The 23932-nt window shown below is 40.4% G+C and overlaps 1 protein-coding gene across 9 annotated transcripts in view; it reads left to right on the forward strand.

Annotated features, from left to right (window-relative positions):
• The window catches only part of TPK1 (thiamin pyrophosphokinase 1), a 481390-nt gene that overhangs the window by 296197 nt on the left and 161261 nt on the right, over positions 1-23932 (forward strand). For all 9 annotated transcript variants that reach the window (XR_013635371.1, XR_013635372.1, XM_078851688.1 and 6 more), the window contains one exon: positions 7383-7478. Coding sequence is in view for 7 of the 9 variants with exons in the window: in XM_078851688.1 (XP_078707814.1) it covers positions 7383-7478 (96 nt within the window). In the remaining 2 variants the exon portion in view is untranslated. The remainder of the gene's footprint in view (positions 1-7382; positions 7479-23932) is intronic.

Raw genomic sequence — 23932 nt, forward strand, 5'->3', positions numbered from 1 at the left:
ATGTAAAATTTACTTTGCTTTTAGTTTTCTTCCCAAAGGTTAATGCCATTAAGTTTAAGAGGGTATATATAACATTACAGATATTATTGCTTAGCGTTGCAATTATTATAGTGTCTTTGGTTAAATTCTGCTTGCCTTGGAAAACTGTGTCTGGAAGAACTTCTATTATTCATGAATAAAGCAATGAAGTTTGACAAGAGCTGATTTGAAGTGCTGATCAAGAAAAGTGAGAAATCATAACATAAAATGTTAGATTTGGTATGTTGGTACCAACAAATTTATCTATCAGTCAGGGAACATGCAAGTCTATGGAAAGTTTAGTCACTCAGACATGAAGGAGACTAAGAAAGATTTGACTACTATGGACATGCCTTCTTCAACACGTGTTGGCCAAGCTTTGGTATCCACCAATTCCTCTAGCATTGCAGCAGCAGGAATAGTCCTAAAGAGGTGGTCATATCCCGAACAGATGGTCTGTTTGTGGCTGTGAAAGAGAATGCAGAATCTGAATTGAATTTGAAGAGGCAGTTAGTAGCAGGAGTGGTTTTGGTGGGGATTCATAGATTCCAAGGCTGAAAGGGACCACTAAGATTATCTAGTGTTATCTAGAGCTCTTGTATAACACAGGCCATAGAACATCCCCATCTTTTTAGAAGAACATTCAATCTTCATTTTAAAAATTGTCAAAGATAGAGAATCCACCACAACCCTTGGTAAATTGTTTATTTCTGGTCTGAATGTGTTTATTTTCAACTACTCCTCCACTGGATTATGTTCTACCTTTCTCTGCTAGATTAAAGAGCGCATTATCAAATATTTGTTCCCAATGTAGTTACTTATAGCCTGTAATCAAGATACACTCCTTAACCTTCTCCTTGTTACGCTAAATAGATAGCTTCAAGGAGCTCAATCAGGCATATTTTCTAATCCTTTAGTTGTTCCTGTGACTCTTTTATGTGCACCCTCTCCAATTTATCAATGTCCTTGGTGAATTGTGAGTACCAGACTGGACACAGTATTCCAGCAGTGTCAAATACATAGATCCCCTGTTTTTGTAACCAAGGTTTGTATTAGCCCTTTTGGCCACAATGTTGCACTGAAAGCTCATGTTTTTTCTGATTGTCAATTCCCACCTCCGAATCTTTTTCAGAGTCACTGCTTCCCAGGATAGAGACACCCCCCCCCACCACATATCCTATAAGTATGGCCTACATTCTGTGTTCCTAGATTCATTCATTTACATATAGCTATATTAAAATGCTTGTTGTTTGCTTGTGCCCATCTTACCAAGCGATCTAGATCGCTTTGTATCAGTGACCCTTCTTATTCATCATTTACCACTCCTCCCCAATATATTGATCTGCAAACCTTATTGGTGGTGATCTTGTTTCCTTCCAGGTCATTGATAAAAATATTAAATATAGTAGAGCCACGAACTGATCCCTGCAGGACCGCACTAGGAACACATCTATTCAATAATGATTTCCTCATTTACAATTACATTTTGAGACCTATTAGTTAGACATCTTTTAATCTATTTAATGTGTGCTATGTTAATTTTATATCATCCTCATTTTTTAATCAAAATGTGGTATCATCTTAAAGAAATCTGTTATATCAACATTATTACTTTTATTAACCAAACTTGTAATTTTCATTAAAAAAAGTTATTTTGACATGATCTATTTTCTATAATCCTGTGTTGATTTATATTAATTACATTACACTTCTTTAATACTTCATGAATTGAGTCCCATATCAACCACGCCATTATCTTGCTGAGAATCAGTCAGACTAACAAGCCTTTTTAAAAATTGATACAACATTCACTTTCTTCCAGTTTTCTGGAACTTACCCATTTTCCCAAGACTTATTGAAGATCAACATTAATGGCACAGAGAGCCGCTCAGCCAGCTCTTTTAAAACTCTTAGATGTAAGTTGCCTTGACCTGGTGATTTTAAAATGTCCAACTTCTGTAGCTTTTGTTTAACATCCTCCTCAATACTGGTGGAATGGAAAGAGTGATATCATCCTCATCATCTGACTACATTATCTTTCCCCCCCCAATGCAAAAATAATTATTGAACGCTTCTACCTTTTCTGCTTTATTATTGATCATTCTATCATTTCCACTTAGTAGTGGATCAATACCATTATTAAGATTCTTCTTGTTACTAATATACTTAAAGTCAGAAGGAGGTTTATTTTAATTCTGTTGGCCATAAATTTCTCTTTGTATCCCTTTGCTTCCCTTCTTCATGTTCTACAGTTACAATGATTTATATTCATTAATGTCAATTTCCACATTTGCTACAGAAAAAATAAAAATAACTGTCTTCACTTCCCCTCTAAACCAGATCAGTTTTTTTTTTTTTAAACAATACAGCCTTCTTCCTCAATTGTAGAATTGTGGCTTTGGGGGCATCTAATAAAGTGTTCTTAAACAATTCCCAATTAAAATTCACATTTTTTCTGATTGAATTCTACCCAGCTGATTTGTGTGATGATTATTTTCAGCTTTGTGAAATTGGCCCTTTTAAAGCACCAAGTGTTCATATCTCTGCTCTGGACTTTAATTCTGTTTGCCCAGTATAAAAGTGGTCAAATCATGATCATTTGTACCTAAGCTACTATAAATTTTTAAATCTGTGATCTGTTCCTCCTTATCTGTCAAGACAAGGTCTAATATAGAATTCCCCTGCGTTGGGATGCAAGGCTTTCTGCATTAAGAAATGGTCATCTATAATATTTAGAAATTCCAAGGATGTTTTAGTACTGGCAGTATGAGACCTCCAGCATATGTCACTCAAATTGAAGTCCTCCATGATCACTCAGGTTTTTTTCCTACACATTCTTTTCATTACTTTCCAATATGACTTACAGTGGGACCCACAGGATAATGTGGGCAATTGTCAAAGCTGCACCAGCTATGGAGTTTGAGTAGAAACATATTTCTTTTTCCTCCTTTTTATGGGGTTCTTTTCTTCAAGTTGTGACTTCAGTTTTTGCTTTTAATCTTGTTAGCAATACCATGGTTACAGCAACCTTTTTAATTTGTTACTAAATTAAGCACTTTAAATGCCATTTTGAATTTAGAGAACAGGACTCCTGGAATCTTTCTTCCAGGTCTTTTACAGTCAATATTGCTCTGAAAGTTCTAGTGAGACTGTTCAGAATATTTTTGGTGCTTGCACTTGAAGTGTGGCATACTTCTGGTTCCTCCAAGAACTGTGATATTTCACTACAGCAGCTTACATCCATCATCTTGAAGTTGAGTCTTCTGAGAACTGTCTTATAGCTGCTTTTCAATATTTTTTATTTTCCAAGAGCATCTTACAAGATGGCTTTCTTAATAGCAGAAAATGGTAAAAGCTGCCATAGACCCTCAGTTGAAAAATGGAGTGTAGAATAGTTCAGCCTTCTTGGGTTTTAGTGCAGAGCTATAGTCTGCCTGCAATTGCCAGAAATTGACTCTGGAGGGAGGAGATAAGACTCTCTACTGGTGATTGCAGAAGGGGATGCTTCAGTGTTGAGGGGGTTTTAAATTAACCTGTAAACTGCTTACTTCTGCCAGCACTCTGGAGTCAAGGAATGATCCTGTCAAAAGATAAGACCCTCCTTCTCTGTTGTGAATTTAGGAGCTAGGAACTGTCCTAAACTCTCCTGTCCTTTCTCCCCAGGCTTGGGAGTAGCCATTCCTGCCATTGATTTAGTCATCACCTGTCATCTTCACTTTCTTGTTATAAGACTGGCTATGGGGGCTATCCTCAAGATGGAGAAAAGGGTACTGGAAGTGTGTTCCAGCACTTCTATAACCCATAAGTGATTGTACTGAACGTACCAGAATGGTGGTCTAGTTAGTGTTCCAGCACGACTTGAGCCTTGCATTGGAGTCTGGGATTTCCAGGTTAGGGAACTCTTAACAGTTTGAGGAGGGTTCTTGTCTTTTCATGCAGTCATTCACAACCTAGTTTCTCCTGTCACTGGAGACATAAAGCAATGAGTCTGCCCCACTATTAGTGAGTGAGAAGACTCTTCTTCTCAAGTGGGCTTCAGTTAAGGAATCATATTTAGCATTGCTGTTGTCTAACTCAGTGCCAATTCAATATCTTCAAAAAGGGGGCCTCACAGTATTAGCAACATTCCACTGAGGAAACCCTACCACACTCTAACCTCCCTGGGTTTGATTTCTGTCATCTTTCTGGTTAGGATGAAAATCCTTTCTGGTTTGGGGTAATATGACAAATCTTCACAACTTCTCTGGGGCTTTTTTCATGACCGTACAACATGAAGTGTCACAAGATGAGAGGAAGGCATTCCAAGGTGGATCTCACCAGTCTTGGCTGGATTCCAGTGACTTCATTGAGGTCAGGGGACTCCCCCTTAAAGAGTGCCCATCCTCTTCTCAACGCTCTGTGGACAGTTTTTCTGTTGTCCAAGAGTTTGGGGGTAAAAGCTGTCTGTAGAGTATTTTGAACAGGTTGGATCCCTGTTGTAATCAGCACGGATGCTTTGAAGTGACTGCGGAGGCACTAATTGCTTTGGGTGTCTGGTAGTGAGCTGAGATGACACTACTTAAGCCCTGAGGTGAGTTTTTTCCAGAGGAGAGGGCTTTGGAGTGCAAACAAGAAAGAAACCATACAAGTCCCAGCAGTTTTTTAAAAAAGCTCCCAGTTGTTCAGTTCATTTTAGAGAGAGGAAAGTCCAAGGATCAGATGCTTTGAGGAATGGATGCTGTATCAGCCTCAGGAAAGTTGTTGATTATGTGAGAAACAGTTGGATACAGATTCTAAGTCCGCCAGAAAACAATCTGACTTTTCTTCTGTGGAGTTGAAGAAATGTATGATGAGGTGGATGGAACCAGCTGGGATGCAGCCCTACAGGCTGTACACAAAGGCAGGAGGGGCAGCCTCCAGTGTGGCCACCTGTTGCAGGCAACAGCTGAAGAAATGAGCTTCCAACTGGAAGCTTTTTGTTGCAGGAGGCAACTGATCCCCTTTAAGGGGCAAAGCGTACAGCCCAATGGTAGAAAAGTAGTGTGGCTTTTTCCCTTAATATTCAGAGAGCAATTCCAAGATGGGAGCCACAACTTTGGGGCTTGCTAGAGAAATCTTCCTCACTTATCAAACGATACTGCACCCACATGGTTAATGAGATGCTCTCAAGAATTGTGTGGGATTTGGAAGAAGCTTTGTAAAGTCAGGGTTTATTCGTGCACTCTGTATTGCCCTGTAATGTAGTTATGCAAAATATTAATAGATGTTGCCAAAAAAAAACCCAACCCCAAAACCACTCTTCAAATATACGTTGATGACAATGACCTCTGGGACTAATTAGGTTAATAAACTGTGTGTATTATGGATGCTTCAAGGGACTCATTCACCACCAACTTCTGTGCTGTCATGGTGGCAGGCAGAATTAATATGGTCATCAGCACAAAGCTCTATCCTGTTTAAGTTGGAACACTTCTCTAGGCATTGAGCAGTGCTGGATTTTTTTCCCCAACATTGTTTGTTTTCCCAGCTCCCCACAGGGCCTGAACATTAAATACATTTGATAAGTTTTTTTCCTGGCTGCTGAGCAGCTCTAAACATTGCTTGTACTTTTTTCTACAAGTCACCTTAACCTGATTAAGTATAGGACTCTCTTTCCTGTCATTAATGCTCAGGTAAGGCTCCATATTTGTCTTGGGAGGGAGAGTGAAGGGGAGTGATACCTCATCCAGGTATTAGTGGATAGTAGGATAGTAGTGGCTATAACCTCCAAGAGCATGCTCATTATAGCTCTTTCTATGCCTGTAGGAGCTATGTAGCTCCCCACAGTGCTTGCCTCTTAGCCTTTGCTGTTGGACACAGGAGTGGGAACGCAGCCACACTCCAAACTACTTAACACCTCCTGGAGCCTTACAATCAGTGCTAGGTTTTCCCTATCTCTCTATGGTGGCAGTAGCATTATTGCTGCCTTCTGCGCAGCTTTCTGGGTGGGGAAGGAACTCCCTGGGCGCTTGTACTGGAACAACCCTAAAATGCTCCTAAACTTCAGAGTACTGTCAGGTGCCAGAAAAGCCACCACTTTGTTCTTCACAAATAAACTGGTTTGACCTCAAAGGCTTTCGCAGTGCGCACATGTGTTGGGAACAAAATATGTGCCATTCCCTTGTCACCGATTTCCTTCTCTTTCTCCCTTTCCCAGTTTGCTACCATTTCGTTTGTTTGTATATGAACTCCAGCTGTAAACAGAAAACACGTTTTCAGTGAGCAAAGTAAGAGGTTACTCCGTTTTCCTATTGGGGATTTGTCATTTTGCTGTAAGCGAATAACTAAGCGCTGCTTGCATGCTGCACTAATGAATTCTGCCTCTGTTTTGAGTTTCTGGCCCTATATTTTAACTAGGGAGGTGGGGGAGAAACTTGACAAGATTTGTTTTATTTGCCTTACCAACATTGTATGCAATATTTTTTTAGACTCTTATAATACGTTTTGAGCGGTGAGAACCTAATTTTCTTATCGGTCACTACAGTGTAGGGCAGAAATATAAAATGAATCAGACAGACATAGAGCCAGGAAGCTTTTAAGGAGACCTTGAAGTGGTAGGTAAGGGAACCTCTAAATCTAGCAAGTATGGTTCTTATTATAATTTATGATGCCATACGGGTGTTTTGTATCCTTGAAACCTCTTTGAATGGTGACTTTCTATGGTAGACATTACTTTTTCCTTACTCAGCTCTTTGGCAGAGGCTTAGGAATTATTTTATCTCTGAATTAAAAAATTTGAACTCCTGCTCTGTTCCATTTTTAATGTGTTCTCTCTATTATTTACTGTAGTATAAGGAGGCTTGATTTTTAAATCCTTGAGAATGAACTTACACAACGTTGCCAGTTCCAGCAAGCTGACATTTTCGTGGCCTTACATTTATACACGGGTTTCAGCATATGGCAGAAATATAACAATTGCGGTACCAGGGCAACCACTGGAAAAGTCTCTGATCCTGCAAGGTGCTGAGTACTTGCAACTTTCATTGCTTGGGAAGGCACCGATCCAACAAGCCACTTAAGGACACGAGTATCCAGAGTCTCAAATGTTCTCTCTGAATTTAGTAGGGTGACTTGTGTATCTAGTTAGGTGTGGGGCTTAGGTCCTCAGCATCTCTCAGCCTTACAGTTTGTATTCTGATTCTGCATCTCTATGCACAGACTTGTGGGCAAGTGGGCTGCAGTTCATTTAATTAAGAACAACATACACTAATATATATTCCAATGTACATAGTCTTGATGTACATCGTAAGACCAGCAAACGATGAGAGAAACCATTTTTTTTTTGTTCTTGAAATTGAGAAATAATTGACCTTTTGTGTTCTTTCTTTTCCTATTTTTATTGCTAGGGGTGTGAGTTGATAGAGACACTGGATCAAGATTTCACTGACTTCACCAAGTGCCTTCAGATACTCCAGAAAAAGATAGAAGAAAAAGGTCTCCAGGTAAAGCCACCTAATCTTTCAATCTGTGGTAGTGTTATAACTCTTCCTCCTGAGAGAACCTAGGCTGCTGTATTAAGTTTGCACTGAAATGAAATGGTTATTTACTGTAGCCCTGTCAGTCTGAGCCCTCACCATATTTACGGCACAGAGAGTAAATATTTATGTTTTTGCTAAGTGAAATTGCCCTAGACAGACGGACAAACAAACAGCTTTCTTGAGACAGCTTGTATTGATTTGTGTTTTAATGAACTGCCTAACGTGTTGAAAAGTGATTTGTGGGTGGTTGCTGGCACTGGTGTTCAAAGCAAGAGTCCCACTTGGGTATGTAAATAACTCTTCAAATCTTGGCACTCTGGACATTGATGCTGCCCTCCGAAAAGGAGTTAAGAAAACAAAGAACCTTAGGTTGACCAACAGCTTACTCCCTTTGAAATCAAAGGGACTATTTGCAGAGTAAGCAAAGGTTAAGCCAAGCGTGAGAGAAGTGGAATTTAGCTCCCGCTTCTCTGGCTGGGGGGAGCTGATGATGAGGAGTTCCTAGGGATCCCATCCTTTTCTTCCAGTAGAACAGCAACAGCACCTGATAGGGAAAGAAGAGGGAATCCCCTTTTACTCCTCCTCTAAAGAAAGAGCTCTCACTTCCACCGATGACCTACAGGGCGAAAGGCAAATCCTGAAAGGAGAAAAAGGAAATACCAACTCCTGTTGCCTTCCCTCTCTGAGAGAGGAGAGGTGAAGGAGACTCTAGCCTTTCACTCACTCTTTCCACTGCAGTGGTAGAGGGGGGTAAAGATTCCAGCCTCACCAGCTCCCTTTCTTAATACAGTGGAAGCGCGGAAGAAGGAAGTGTTAATGTTACCCCCACACTGCTCCCTTGTTCTCTGTGCAAATACATAATGCATCTGTTTTGCTTAAAATCCCTTTTCAAATGTCTTCACCTTCTAATAGGGAAGCATTTCCCTGGGGTATTTTTAAAGATTCTGGTGAAGAATCTCCCACCATGTACCTTTTTTATGTGCTTTTTCCATCAATACAGATTCTCCATCCTGATAGAAACTGTGGTGGGGGATTCCCCTCCACACGCTGCAGTTGCTCTTATCTGGTACTTATGAGTCAGGAAGCCCTTTCAAATATGTTTACTCTTTTGTACCCTACCTCATCTTCTGGTTGCACAAGATAGTGTAAGGCTGCCTCACTTTGTAACACCAAGATCTGTGACAGCAGCCATCAGCACTGGTGAGTTTCAGAATCTGCTTTGACCACTGGGCCAGTCAGGTGCTGCTCATTATGAATGAGGGTGGTAGAATTGGACCCAGAGTGAGGAGGGAATACAGTAAACCTAAACTTGATTGAGTTCTGTACCCTATGCTCTTATCAGTCTAATTTACTGTGGACAGATGGGTTTTAAAGGGATGTCATGAGAAGTTTAAAAAAGAATAATAACCACACAGTTAAAACGAGTGCAGTAGGAGTGTGACGTCTATAAAGGCATTTCCGCAACAAGTAACCTCTTCCTTAAATCTTTGACTGCTTTGATCCCCCTTTCATTTACTAGTGTAATATATTGTTAAGACCGATAAAGGATATCACACTTCAAATCCTTGATATTTTGTGAAGCACAAACCTAAGTGTAATTGCATTAATTGTTCGGAATAGTTGCTATAGCACAATAACTAACTTTTCAATTCAACTATATTGTTATGCTGCTATATGTAATGGCAGCTGAGGTGTTGACTTTGAATTCGGTACTAACCTTTTGCTTTTCTGAGAATACAATCAACTGAAAAGGGCATGATTTCTCCAAACAGAACTACTGTGTTTATTAAATGCTGGCTATTTCTTGTTCAGGGTGTCTACTGCATAAAATACCTAAGCTGCAAGGTATTTGTATAGTTGTGAGCCATGCAGTTGGATGGAAAACATACATTTATTTTTCTATTGTTGACCTTTCTCTTTCTTGCATCCACCTTATGGCAGAAACAATCGCTGCTTCGATATACATAAATGACACAAATGAAATCCCAGACTGCATCACAAATCTGAAGTTTAAGTTTTTGTTGACAGTTCCTTCAGCTTACAAGCATTAACTGTCATTTGTCAGGAGTAGCATGGACACTAATTTTAGGGGCCTCGCCTGAGAAACCTTGATCCTGATTTAGAGATGCTGAGTGCTCACAGCTGTTGTTGACTTCAATTGGAAGCGCAGGTACTCAGCACCTCTGAAAATCTGGCCCCTTTAATAGATTTTGTGTTTAACCTTCGACACCCAAATTGGAAAATTTTGGCTTAAAAGTATCAAGGGATGAGTCAAATGGACCCCAAAACTAGAGGATTAAAACGCTGTTGAGTACAGCCAGATACAAGCAATGCTGACGTTGGATAAGGTAGCAACCATCTGATTCTGTGGCAAAGGCTTATCATGATGGCCGGCTTGCTCTCCAGAAATGAATGTTGAGGCCACACAATCACTTGGTTCCCCAAAAAGTAAAAGCAGCAGAGGGTGAAAGGAGCTTCTGGTGTCTGAAAGTTTGAGGAGAACAGAAAGCTATTGTACTGTACTCCTTTTTGGAATGTAGGAAGACCTTTCATTGTACTTTTGGGATTTTTGCTTCAGAGAGTCCTTTTCCTTATGTGAACAGTTACACGGTAAAAGATGTTTTCCTGGTGCCAGAACTTAAACCCATATGTGCAGGTTCATTTTTGCCCTCTGCCTCGACCCCAGCTGGCCTATCACACTAGTCAAGTAGAAGTATAAAGAAGGCCCCAACATCTTTTTCCGTGCAACAGTGTTGAGGTTACTTTTTGTTTTATATCGTTGGTACTTGTTCAAAATATTATATCGTTGGTACTTGTTCAAAATATTTTATATCGTTGGTACTTGTTCAAAATATTTTGTTCAAAATATTTACACTGTGTTCCTTATTTGCTCTTCAGGTAAGCAATGATAAAAAGCGAGTAAATTAGGGCTTGGCTACACTTGCAGATGTAGAGCGCTTTGGGTTAAACCAGCCTTCGGAGAGCACACTAGGTAAAGCATCACAGTCTGTCCACAATGATAGCTGCAAGCGTGGCCACATTTGCGGCACTTGCAGCTGCATTGGGAGCGGTGCATTATGGGCAGCTATCCCAGCATTCATGTGGCTGCAACGTGCTTTTCAAATGTAGGGGGTGGAGTGGAGTGTGACAGGGAGTGTGTATATGGGGGGAGAGAGAGTGGGTTTTTGGGGTGCTGAGAGTGTGTCAGCATGCTGTCTTGTAAGTTCAGGCCCCCAGCCTCTCTCTCACTCAGTCAAAGCAAACATTTACTGTTTGCTTTGTCTTGGAGCAGATAAGCAGACGCTGTCTGAAACAGAACTTTGAAAGGGTACTTCCGCATTCCTGCAGCCGATTTCAAAACAATGAGAAGAGTGGCCACTTGACTTAAGGGGATTATGGGACGTTTCCAGAGGTCAATCAGAGCGCAGTAACGTAACTCCTCGTTCACACTGACGCTGCAGCATCTCACCCAATACGCAACAGACGTTATACCTCTCACCGAGGTGGAGCTCTCTAGCCAGGGCGTCAGAGCTCTCTACATGCCTTGCCAGTGTGGATGGGGAGTAAGGTAGAGCTTTCTGGGCGGCTTTATTGCGGTATAGTGTGCAAGTGTAGCCAAGCCCTTAGATGCACTCAATATGTATTGCATCCTCACAATCAACTGTAACATTCTGTCTTAGAACAAAATACAACATTTAGAAGCCTGGATATCTGAGCAGAGGTTTTCCTAGATTGGCATGAGAGCTGCTTATACTCACCATGGAAATTGCTTCCTTTATGTCTGTAGAGAAAGTTAAATGTAAGTCAAGATCCAACATGCAGGTCTCTAAGGGGAGTTCTTCGCTAACAAAAATAATTCATAGCATCGTTTGTTAATCATATATGATTACTGTTCCTTAGACAGTCCAAAAAAAAATTTCTCATGTACAGATTCAATATGGCATCTAACATCTCCGGAGTGCTTGTGCTTGCTTTACATGCCCTAATTTGGTATCACATTGTGTATCCATAACCAAATAATGTGCAATAAAATAACAATATAATTCTGTAATGTTTGAATCATCAAATTATGTGTGTGCATAATTAGATATTGTAGTACATTGCAGAAGGATACAAGCAAGACTACACTTGTTAAATTCTGAAAGCCAGATTCTGCCTTGTTTTACCCCTCGTACATCCTATTCACTTTAATTGCGGTTGAATGGATAAGTTAGAGGTATGAAGTAAAGCAACACAGAATTTGACACTAGACTTTGTTTCCAAGGTTGTCAGATGTTTCTCTGTTTTATATTTTTCTCCTAGTTTATGGCTCTCTTAGGGTCCATGGGATACAGTTCCATGTCAGGAAAGCTCTCCGTCCTTCTGGCATGTGCCCTTTTTATACAGTTTGAGTCACTTGATGTTTCAGTGTGCACATCCTGTTTTACGACTTTAATCATTAAGTCCTCTTTCATATCAGTGTTTGGACAATTTCATTTCATTTTAATATCTGCAATAAATTTATTTAGGATTATTCTTCTCTGGAGTAATATATTACTGTGTCTACTGTTTAATGAAACCTGGCTTTCCTAGATAAACAGCACATCCCTCCTCCCCTCTCATGTAGTGCATATTACTACAAGGAATCCTTCAAACTTAGGTGTTGAACACACTTATTATAACAATAATACCTAGCGTTTTTACTGATGCAAAGCACTATATGTCTCAATGGTTTACTAAGGAGGTCAGTATCATTATCCCTAGTTTACAGATGGGAAAACTGAGACACAAAGAGGGGAAGTGACTTGCTCAAGGTCACCCAGCAGGCAGATGGCAGAGCCAGAAGTAGAACCCAGGTCTCCTGATTCCCAGTTTAGTGCTGTCTCCATTAAGCCACGCCACTTCTTAGTGACAATCATCAGTAACTCCACTGAAGCCTATAAAGTTACCAACAAGGTAGGTGAGGGGAGAATTAGGCCCATAACCTTTCTTCATACAACTTAACTTTATCTAGAATACATCTTGATTAGAAAAGATGTTGCTTGCATTTTCTTTCCTCCTCTAGTGATGGGTTTATAAGATCATGCAAAAAGTCAACATCAATATAGTGTTTAGAGCCCCACACCACAAAAGCTAACTAAGTTTACACTCTGCCCCATCTCTCACTTCCACTTGGGATTCCACTTCTGATTTCAAGATCAGAAAAAGTTGTGCAGTCAAACCTCACATAGCTTTTGCTGCCTCCAGCTTGTCTTTCTCCCCATCTTTGGTATTTGCCAGCTTGTTTCCCTCCCTACCCTGTCAGAACCTGCTGCTGGCTAACTTAACCACCACCCACGCCCCTTGTTATTTTGGGCACCCTCTTTTTTACAAATCAGTTTCCAGGAGGGAAAATGAGGAATAACTTCTCCCGTTGAAACTACCTGCTTAATTTTTAAATAGGTAAAGTACAATTTTCCAAGTTTGAATTGACTCAAGTACTGGGGCTAACACATCTGCTCTGGCAAAAATTCCATGTCCTCTTGAATGACCATTACTGGTCTAGCCTGGGTTTCATATTCAGTCAAAATCTGTCGTTTCATACCTGTATTACCACAGTGAACCATAGATTCAGTACTGACTCGAAGAGATGAGTCCTCACCTATTGAATCACTAGTACCACTTCACACAGCATCCTGGGTTTTCCTTCTAGGTTTTCCATGTGTGTCATGTATAAGCTGGACCCAGCTTAACATCCTGTGTGAGACTTGACAGGTCACTTCCCAAGGTGTTACGTCTCCCAGCAGTATCAACATTAGTTCACACTGCAAAATAAACCCTTGACTTTACTAAAATGTGTCTGCGTGTGTGATAGTTTCTCTTGAACAGAAAAGGGTCTGAACTAATGCAAACTCTGCTTTCTATAGAATGATAAAAAGAAAAAGTTCAGATTCAGATTTATACTGTACTTTTAAAAGAGCTAGGTTCTGATGCTGAGGTTGAGATGCTGAATCTTTGAAAAATGAGATTTTTAAATGAAAATGCTAATCTATTATCAAAAAAAGAAAAGGAGTACTTGTGGCACCTTAGAGACTAACAGATTTATTTGAGCATAAGTTTTCGTGAGCTACAGCTCACTTCACTGGAACTTATGCTCAAATAAATTTGTTAGTCTCTAAGGTGCCACAAGTCCTCCTTTTCTTTTTGCAAATACAGACTAACACGGCTGCTACTCTGAAATCTATTATCAGTGACCTTAAAAAATGTCTTTTTTTTTTTAAGTTTTCCACACTGACATTGATGGTTTTATTAATTTAAAAGCATTGACATTAAACCTTTGAAAGGCAATAGGAGTTTCAATAAAATTCATTTTTATATTGTTGGCCTATATAAGGAAATGAAGATCTGCTATACCCTTGTTTTAGGCAGGGAGTATAATAAAGCTATATTAAAAGTCTCCAAGCTCAGTTTTAAAGTAGATGGTATTTTAGATTAAACAGTTAAAGAAAGAACAATCTGTACTTTCCAGACAAAGATAAACCTATCAGTGGATTATAAAAAAATTCCCTGTAAATCTGAATAATGGATGAATAAACTGAAGCTGATTTGACTCCTTGAGCCTGTGCTTTTGAGGACTGTTTATATTTGAAGTCTCTTCATTAGTTATTAAGTCCTTTTATGGCCTTGTCTACACAGGGACACTAGGGAAAGTTAAGGTAACAAGGCTATGTCTACACTAGACACCACTGGTGGTGACGTGTAGTGTACATGTACTTACACCTCACAGTGGAAAGCAGGCTGTGTCCATGCTGCGGTGTGTAGCTACACATGCCAATGAAAGGCTGTGGTTGGGGGAGGCAGAGGGGGGAAGGTTGAGCTGCTCTCTGCTGCTGGAGCTTTTCACTGCAAGGAGGAAAGAGGCCGGGGGAGCAGCAGGGAAAGGCTGAGCCTTTTGCCTCTGCCAAAGCTTTGTCCCTGCTGCTGGAGTCTTCCTGAAGCAGGGGGAGCCTTTCCTCACTGTCTCCCTACTGCCAGAGCCTTTCCCCACTTCCAGAGCCTTTCCTGTAGTGGGGAAGGGCTCCAGCAGCAGGGAGTCAGCAGGACACCGTGTTGCTAAAAATAGCATGTATCTGGGGGAGGTATGACTTGGGTAAGCAGAGAGCAATGTAGGATATGGACTTGGCTGTATACCTGGGCCCTTCAGGCCTCTCTTTACTTCACTCTCCTAAGCTGTGCCTCATAGTCTATGCTGCTGTTCATATCCGTGCTAGGGGGAGTAAGTCTGTATCTACGGAAAGGAGTGCGCCGCGTAGGTACACCCTAAAGTCGTGAAGTTAGCATACATAAGTTAACTTATGCACTTTAACTTCATAGCTTTGGTTAATTCATTTTAACTTTTTATGTAGACAAGTCCTTAGTAAATCTTTCTTCATTGGACGATGGAATCTGAAGTGTTGTCAACCTAGTGCCTGATCCTGAGGAATGCAGAACGCCCTCATTTCTCATTGTGATCACTGAGAGTTGAGGGTGTTAGCACAACATGCCACTTGGCCCTTTCCAGAAGGGACTTTGTGTGATGATTTGGGGCTTCTGTCTTTACAGCTTATGAATTCTGGTTGATATAATGAAGTTGTTACTATAAATATTTCTGTAGTATTGCCTCTAAGTAAATGTGGAATCTACCCTGAGGTGGCAGGGCTCTGTCATGTTTTTGTCAGACCTGGAGCTGTGCTGGGTCATAAGAACTCAAGAACTGCCTATGCAGGTAGAAACATCTGAATGACAATGGGTTGGCTGAAAACTTCCCCCAATTTATTTGCAGGGGCAGGGAGAGTGGGGAAGGTAGAAAAGTCTCAAAACTAAGACACAGAGCTGACAAAGCAGCAGTTTAAAGAGGACTAACTGGGAAGGCTCCAGGATACACGCAAGAAGCATGGGGCAGGAGCGAAAGGTATGGACTAGCCAAAATCAGAAAAGGTTAACTGGGCAGAGAAAAATCCATGTTTCAGAACACAAGTCGTGCACTGCTGCCTGACCCCATACCAAAGAATATTCTGGAGCAGTGGTACTCTAGGTGTGGGTTGGGACACCAATGTGGGTCGGGACCCCAATTTAGTGGGGTCACCAAGGCTGACGTTAGACTTCCTGGGGCCCAGGGCTGAAGCCAAAGCCTGAGCCTCACCGCCTGAGGGCTTCAGCCATGGGTGATTGGGCTCAGGTTACAAGACCTTCCACCTGGGGTGGTAGGGCTTGGGTGGTCTCACGCTTTAATCCTCCTCCTGAGGTCATGTAGTAATTTTTGTTGTCAGAAAGGGGTCGCGATGCAATGAAGTTTGAGAACCCCTTCTCTGGAGTGATGAGGAAACTGAGGCAGGGATATATGTGTTAGATTTTTTTCTGAGGATCTGTGAATCTCATGTGATTCAAGATAAATGGTGATAAATTTCTGTGCAGTGTGTCTGTGTGTTTTATAAATTATGCCCACCATGTGTCCCTGTCAAGGTTCCTTCCCCACTCTGAACTCTAGGGTACAGATGTGGGGACCTGCATGAAAGACCCCCTAAGCTTATTCTTACCATCTTAGTTTAAAACCTGCCACCACCAAAGTGTTGCACAAAGAACAGGGGAAGTGCCCATTTGGAAACGTCTCCCCCCAAAAATATCCCCCCAAGCACTATACCCCCTTTCCTGGGGAAGGCTTGATAAAAATCCTCACCAATTTGCACAGGTGAACATAGACCCAAACTCTTGGATCTTAAGAACAATGAAAAAGCAATCAGGGTTCTTAAAAGAAGAATTTTAATTAAAGAAAAAGTAAAAGAATCATCTCTGTAAAATCAGGATGGTAAATACCTTACAGGGTAATCAGATTCAAAACATAGAGAATCCTTCTGGGCAAAACCTTAAGTTACAAAAAGACACAAAAACAGGAATATACATTCCATTCAGCACAACTTATTTTATCAGCCGTTTAAACAAAACAGAATCTAACGCATATCTAACTATATTGCTTACTAACTCTTTACAGGAGTTCTGACCTGCATTCCTGCTCTGGTCCCGGCAAAAGCATCACACAGCCAGAGAGAGCCTTTGTGTCCCCCCTCCCCCCCCCCCCGGCTTTGAAAGTATCTTGTCTCTTCATTGGTCATTTTGGTCAGGTGTCAGCGAGGTTATCTTAGCTCCCTAACCCTTTACAGATTAAAGGGTTTTTCCTCTGGCCAGGAGGGATTTAAAGGTGTTTACTCTTTCCTTTATATTTATGACAGCCCCAGTGAAGAGGTAACCCAGAGGCTTGTACAATTGGGTGGGATTTTGGAAGAGAGTGTGTGTTTAAGCTACAGGAAGTGTCTGAGGAGGCAGCATTCGGGGCTAAGAAGGGGGCCACCTGGACACAGTTCTTAGGCAGAGGTGCCAGATAGAAGATCTTCACCCTGAGAGCTCTCCCAGAGGCCATAAGACAGTGGCAGTTCCTGGTCTCTGTTTGTACTCTGAAGGATTAAAACAGTTGGGGATTCAGTGGCTGAATTCCCTCTGGAGAGTGTCAGACACTTCCACCAGGACTAAATATTCAAGCAGGACAAAGATATAGGCTTTCAGGTTCCTTAGTGCTTCAGGTTGATAACCATTCCACTACTGTTGTATGTGAACCTGATTCACCTCTTACACTGGTTTTATACCACTGTGACTCCACTGAACTCACTAGAGATACTGATGCAAGCAGAGAATCAGACCCAGATTATACATGTGTCCGTGTAGCATCATGACCCACAGCTGGAACACTGGTTATGTTGATTCAGTCAAGTTGTCAAATTCTTTATCATATCCCTAGAGGATCATGATAAAGAAGCACTTAGAGTCCCAGCTTCTGCTGCTCCTTTTTAGAAAATAGCAGACATTTAACTTAAGATGAAAAATAGATGGGCCTGATTCTCATAGATGACTCTGAATACACTGCAGTAGTTCTAAAAGAGGCCTCGGGCTGCAATACTTAATCCATCCTTGCCACAGGAGAAATAGAATAGACTCTCTCACAAGGAAGACTTGTTTACCAAACCCAAGTGAATGTGATCTGTTGGGTGCTCAGCATTTTTGAAAAATCAGGCCACTTGTTGAGGGGCTTAATATAGACTTGGTGAGCCTAACTTTAGGCACCGATGTTAGAAGTCTCACTGTTGGTGTTTAGAATGTTACCATTTTATATACTTATTAGCTAATGAAAAATTCTTTTTTTCTCCCATGATAAGTAATTTTGGGAGATTAATGTAATTATATAGTGATGTTGAAATACAAATAAAAATGGTTACCCTTTTAAAACAAAAAAAAAAACCTTTACAATGTGAATTTTTCCAAAGTCTAGATTTTTTTTCCGAAGAATAAAAGATGGTACTATGGGAAAACTAAACATGGAGCAAGTTACCAAACTTGCTCATAATGGAGTCCTGATCTGTGACTGGTGCTCTTAGGTGCTACTGCAAGAGAAATAATATCAAGCCAAATCATATCAGAGTACTCAAGTTTTATTCATTCAACAGCTTGTATTCAGCACTGCTTTTCATCATAGTTCTTGGTTCTTAAAGAGTAAGATTTTTAAAGGTAATTAGGCACTTAAAGATGCAGGTAGGTGCCTAAGTGGGATTTTCAAAAGCATGTAGGTGACCAATTCTCGTTGATTTCAACAGGGCTACATGCTTATCAGAATCCCACTAGGCACCTATTTGCATGTTTAGGTAACTAATTATCTTTAAAAATTTGACCCTAAGCGGAACTATGGAGTCTCAAGGACTTTATTGGAAGTAATACCCCAGTGATTCCCCCCCTCCCCCATATTTGAAGGTTGGCTCAGCAAATGGGAGAAAAAATTACCCCTTTTCCATTACTTCCCTTTCCTCTCACGTTAAAGAGATGCAGTCAACTTGAAATATATGTGCCTGATAGAAAACTTTTGACTCATCGTCAAGAAACACCTCAGTTGGTTATAATTGAACAAGATCAGAGGAAAAACTATATTTTTTCAGCTTGTTTACTTGATATATATTGGACAAAATTTTGTGAATAGTTAGTTTATAGTGAAGTTAATGTCTCTTGCCATTTGTAAGAGTTTCATGTAGCAGCAAGGAAGAGAGAAATATTTTTAAAAGTAGGAATGTGAAAAAAATTGAAAGAAGAGGTGGGGATGGGGCAGTGCTAAGGAGTGGTCTCTGAAACTAAACTGATCTTTAAAAGAAAAAACTGACTATATTTCAAGTTGACTGTGCTCAGTTAAACAGGCAGACATGGGCATTTTGCCCCACTTCACTTAAAGAACCTGTTACAGTTCTCTTCTACAATACATTAAACAACTAAATATCCCTACCTGCACAAAAATAAATGTAAGCATATGAACTTGAAACAGGAGGCACTCTACCCACAAATCTGTAAAGAAACTCTGCTACAGTGCTCTTCAAGTGAATGGAAATATTTTATCTGGGGACAAAAATAACGTATGAAATACTGTCTCTGTAGCAGCGATGTGTAGGTGAGGCTGAAGCAAAATTTTTGAGAAAGGAACTTTAAAAGGTCGTCTATCATGAAATCAATGGGGAGTTGTCTGAGGATAAGGGAGGTGTGAGAAGGTGTATATTCTCATTTGATCGGTGCCCTGGGATTTGTGCTTTCTGGCTCTGAGCTACTTGGTGGAATTTAAAGCTGTGCTTTTGCCCTTTCCAGCCATGAGTGGTCTGGGACCATCCTACATGAGACTATTTCTCAGTCTGTGCCTTACTGCTGCAGTGGAGATCTTCAGAGGTGCTTGAGATGGATGCCCCCCCTCCCCAGTATAAACAGCAGGGAGCTGCTGGCAGGGCCTTCTCAGTGAAGAGTGCCCTTCCTTTCGAATGCTCTCTTCTCTGATTGACATTTCTTGAATCTGTTGACCTCCTGGATATGCTGCAAAGCAAATGTGATTTGAGCAACCCCTGGTGGAGCACTGAGGAAAGGAGGGAAGGATTTCTGTTTGGTGTCAGGTGGCGGGTTTGAATCATATTGGTCTGCTGACTAGTGATTAGATGATAGGAGAAGGAGAAGTCCTGCTGCTTTGGATGATTTATGTATTTTAACTACTGTGGTATTGTTTTTTAAAGGTAGGTCATAGGTGTTCCGTTTCTTTTGGATCACATCTCAGTGAATGAATACTTAACATAGGTGACGGTATTAAAGAACACTAATTCAGGGGCATGTGTGTTTGTTCGCAGCATTTCCCAAAACTTCCACTTGGTTGTCAGCCTCTAACAGCCCATTTTTCTTCTCTCTCCCATCAGAAAACAGAGTCGCTAATACAGCTTTCATTTAGCTATGACTCATTTGATCGTGGATTAAAATTTTAAAATGGGCTGGTATTGGGAATCCCGACAGAATAGTTTCCACAAGCTGTCAAGAAGAGTTCGCATCTTTTTGTCTTTCATTACAGCTATTCCTATTAATGGTTGAATGCAAAACTTTAGGCCTATGGTATAATCTCCTGTTGATCATGATACCTTTGACCAGTGGCTGGGATTTTATTTTGTAGTCTTATTAAAGCTTACTTCACTGTTACTGCCTTTGTCAGTTAATTTGTTTTCAGTTATACTGATCCAGCTTTTTCCTCTCCAGTCTTTCACAGGGTCCTCTGTTTTCAGATTGGAGCATCAAACCACCAGACCAGAGAATTGCATTATTCAGTTCAGGCCTCAGTGCAGTGAAGGACTGGTCTTTGAAAGTAAAAGGGAAGCGGTTTAATCATCTCAGTTAAATTCTTTCCTTAGAGCAGTGATTCTCTTTGCTGGGTTTGCTGTGGTTGATTTCACTGGAACTCTTGCACTCCTATTTTTTTAAAACCTGCAAAAGCTCAACAGGCATAAAGCTTGATTAGGCTTCAGTGTATTTTACAGAAGTCTTTAGATTTAAATTTAGAGCTTTGGTTAAAAAATTATGTAGGGCCTGAACCAAACCAAGTCAAACACATGGGAAAGACTCTTATTAGGTAAAGTGAGTCCTTTTATTTGGATCAGGTCCTCTCTTCCTTTAACCAATAATCAGACAATGAGGGAGTTTATTTAAATGAAACACGAGATTTAAACCACTCACAAAGAACAAATTACCGTGGGAAAAAAATAGGATAATTTTTCAATGAGCTCTTAATTGATGATGGAAAGTCCATGGGGCAGGGACTGTCTTTTAATTTATGTGCACAATGTCAAGCACATCTCTGGTGCTAGATACAGCTTTTACATAATCCCCATAGAGGTCACTGGGAGAATGTTAACGCAACCACCTGGAAATACACGCTGTAAATCTGGGCAACAAGGATGTATACTGCTTTGTAAAGTCAAGTTGTAATGGTTGTGGAAGGGGCTGGCTCTGGATAAGAGATGAGTGATTAATGCTCTTTAGTATCCATGTTTCAATATGTATGTTTAGGGTTGCCTATCTGCTGCTGCAAGTTTAGGTACTCCATTTTTGGTTGATTTATTTTTTTAAAAAAATGAATATAGTACTTGTGAAAAGTGCCTGCCTGACTGTTCTGAAAACCTCTATCTACAGAGTAAGTATGGCATGGGCAGCAACCATGCACATTCCTCCCTACCCCCACAGCCTCCATTAGTAGGTAGTAATAATGGTTTTAGTGTCCACTTATCCATTGAGGAAAGGCACAGTAGTAGCTGTAATTAATATTGTACCCTTCATCCATAGAGTTTAAGGCCAGAAAGAACTATTTTGATCACCTGGTCTGGCCGCCTGCATAACACAGGCCATAGCGCTTCACTCTAACAGGCAAAAAGAGGGAGAAAGGGAATACTGTTATTCAGTTCTGTGGATGGAGACTGAGATGGAAGGAGATTCAGTGACTTGTCCAAGGTCACACACAGTCTGTGGCTGAGTCAGAAAATTAACTCCAAGCCCAGTGTCTTTAACACAGACTGCCCTTCCTTACTTACAGAACCTAAATCAAAGGCTGTCAAACACTGAGTTATGTTTTACGGCATTATACAGGTAAAGCAAATAGCGTTTGTTTGTTTATTTATTTATATAAACTAACTAAATATATATGTTAGTTATTTACGGGTAGAGAAACTGAGGTATGGAAATTTAAGTGACCTGCCCAAAGTTATGTAAGAGAACTGAGAACAGAAAATCACTTAACTTGCAATTCTGTGATCTAGCCATTTGATCATTTTTTTCCCTTTTTGTATCTCACTGTCAAATATGTTGCTCAGTCTAAGCAGACCAACACAATCCATTGGCATATTATGGCTGCTATCACAGTGAATTAAATGCTCCATTCTTAGAATTAAAAAAAAAGGCTATGAATAGAAAAGTACTGTACCAAAAATGTAAGGGAAGGAACATAAGAAGAGAGAGACTCTGTGAAGGAGCTGGCAACTGACCTGGAACGAAATAATGTCAAGATTAATGGAATCAGTGAGGTGACAGTGAAATTGATTGAGGGCTATCATCTCAGGTACAGTGACAGGCATCATCTGAGAGTTCTTTTTCCCTTGGAGAGTCAGATGGCTGGAGCAATGAGCAAGAGGTAAGATGATTGTACCTGAGCAAACTTCTGATGTCAATATATGATTGTTTTACTAGGAACTGAAGGGCCAACATATATTGTAAAACAAAAATTATTGATTTTAGCAGCTATTTGGCCTAAAAATGTTGAAATATTTATAGATTACTAAATGTACATAGCACAAGCTGCAAAGTAAAATCACAATAAATTGACTACTTTACACTCCAGCTAGCACTAGAGAGCTAATACAGCTGCGGGAAGGTGAACTGAAATCTATTCTGGCTCATGCATCATCAAAGGAATTGTCAACTACTTTCCAAACGGCAGAATCCTCAGTACTGCTGCTGATGTATGAAGCAGAAAAAGTACAGCTGTATATGGAGATCGCAGGCTGCGTTTGCAGGGCTGACTGAGAAAAATGTTTTTTCATCTAAAGTTTAGAATCTAAACTGATCAAACTTGTTACAGTGTTACTGAGAGATAATAAATATAACTCAGTGCCATTTATACAGTCATTTTTCAGCAGGTAAATGCAGGCATCTGGGTATTGCTAAGGTATCTAACTCTCCAAATAACCCCCTTTATTATGTGTTGTAGCAATTAAATGAAGGGCAATGCTTTCCAATATCTGTGAGGGATGGGCAATTGGGAAATGTAAAAAAAATTGTCAAGGACAAAGGGATAATCTCTTTCTGAATGAGAACTAGTAGAGGAATGAGAGAGTAAAGGAAACACCATTCAGCCCTTTCAGCCCAATCAAGTTTCTAACCAGGATATGGCACAGAAATAGCACTAGAGATGGAGGATCTCCATAGTCACAGAGAGTGGACAAAATACCCATGCTCATATGACCAGTCTCTTGGGAGTTTTTGACACTGTTGATCAGAAGGTGTTGCTGACTTGCATATAAACTGTAATAAGACTGAACTGTGCAGCACTACACTGGTTTTTCCCAGTCTTCTGAGACAGATTTCAGAGTTTTTGGTCAAACAGCTGTTCTTCCGTGAAAGCCTACAAGTGAAGTCATGGAAGGATCAGTCTTCAATCATATCTCCTTTAGATTTTCTCTAAGGGAGATAATAAGATGGAATAGGTTCCAGTGCTACGTGTGTTTGAAAGTTAATTGGCTGAAGCTGAACCAGGTAGAAAGAGTGAAGCCTTTTGAGGAATGGGCCCAGAGCATTAACCTTACCATCTATGGGAGGACATTTCCCCCTCTGTGTGCCACAGCGCAGTCTCAAGGTTACTGTCAGATATGGAGATGGCAACAGAAGTAAGAGAGGCCTACTTCCATCTGGTTATCTGCATGTTAATGATATCCAGTACTGTGCAGATGAGCATAATATGAGAGTCTAGATAGAATACAGCTGACTGTGAAGGTGCTTCAAAAGAGTGGACAGTGGGTATTCTGTGTGATTCTTATCTTTGTATTTGGCATCTAGATACCACAGTGTTGGTGATAGTAGAAATGTATAGATAGGAAATCCTTTTCGCCCATTTCACACTGCTTCCTAGCTCCCTCCCCTTCTCCCTTTTACCTGTTCCTTAAATACACATTATTTAATTACATAATTAATTTCTTGATAATTAACCTGTCCACACAAGAAAGAAGAACGTCAGCAAGACCAATATATATGGAGGAATATTGTTTAAAGCCAGTTGTCCATTTAAATAGTCTCAATAGGAATGTTAGCAAAAACTAGGCAACTTGATCATGATGTGATAGCAGCCTTTCTTCCCCACGGTTACCGTGTGTTCAGAATCAAGTCTTATTGTGCAAGAGAGAAATCTAACAGTCTCTTTTGAGCTGTGGGTACAAAGTAATATGTTTTTTGACTCCCTTGCTGTATTATTTTATTGTATGGTAGTAACTCCTGAAATCCTTCATATCGTGAATTCACAAGTACATCATTTAAAAACAGCTACATTGTTC

The sequence above is a fragment of the Lepidochelys kempii genome, chromosome 2 (genome assembly GCF_965140285.1).
Source record: "Lepidochelys kempii isolate rLepKem1 chromosome 2, rLepKem1.hap1, whole genome shotgun sequence".
Taxonomy (NCBI): Eukaryota; Metazoa; Chordata; order Testudines; family Cheloniidae; genus Lepidochelys; species Lepidochelys kempii.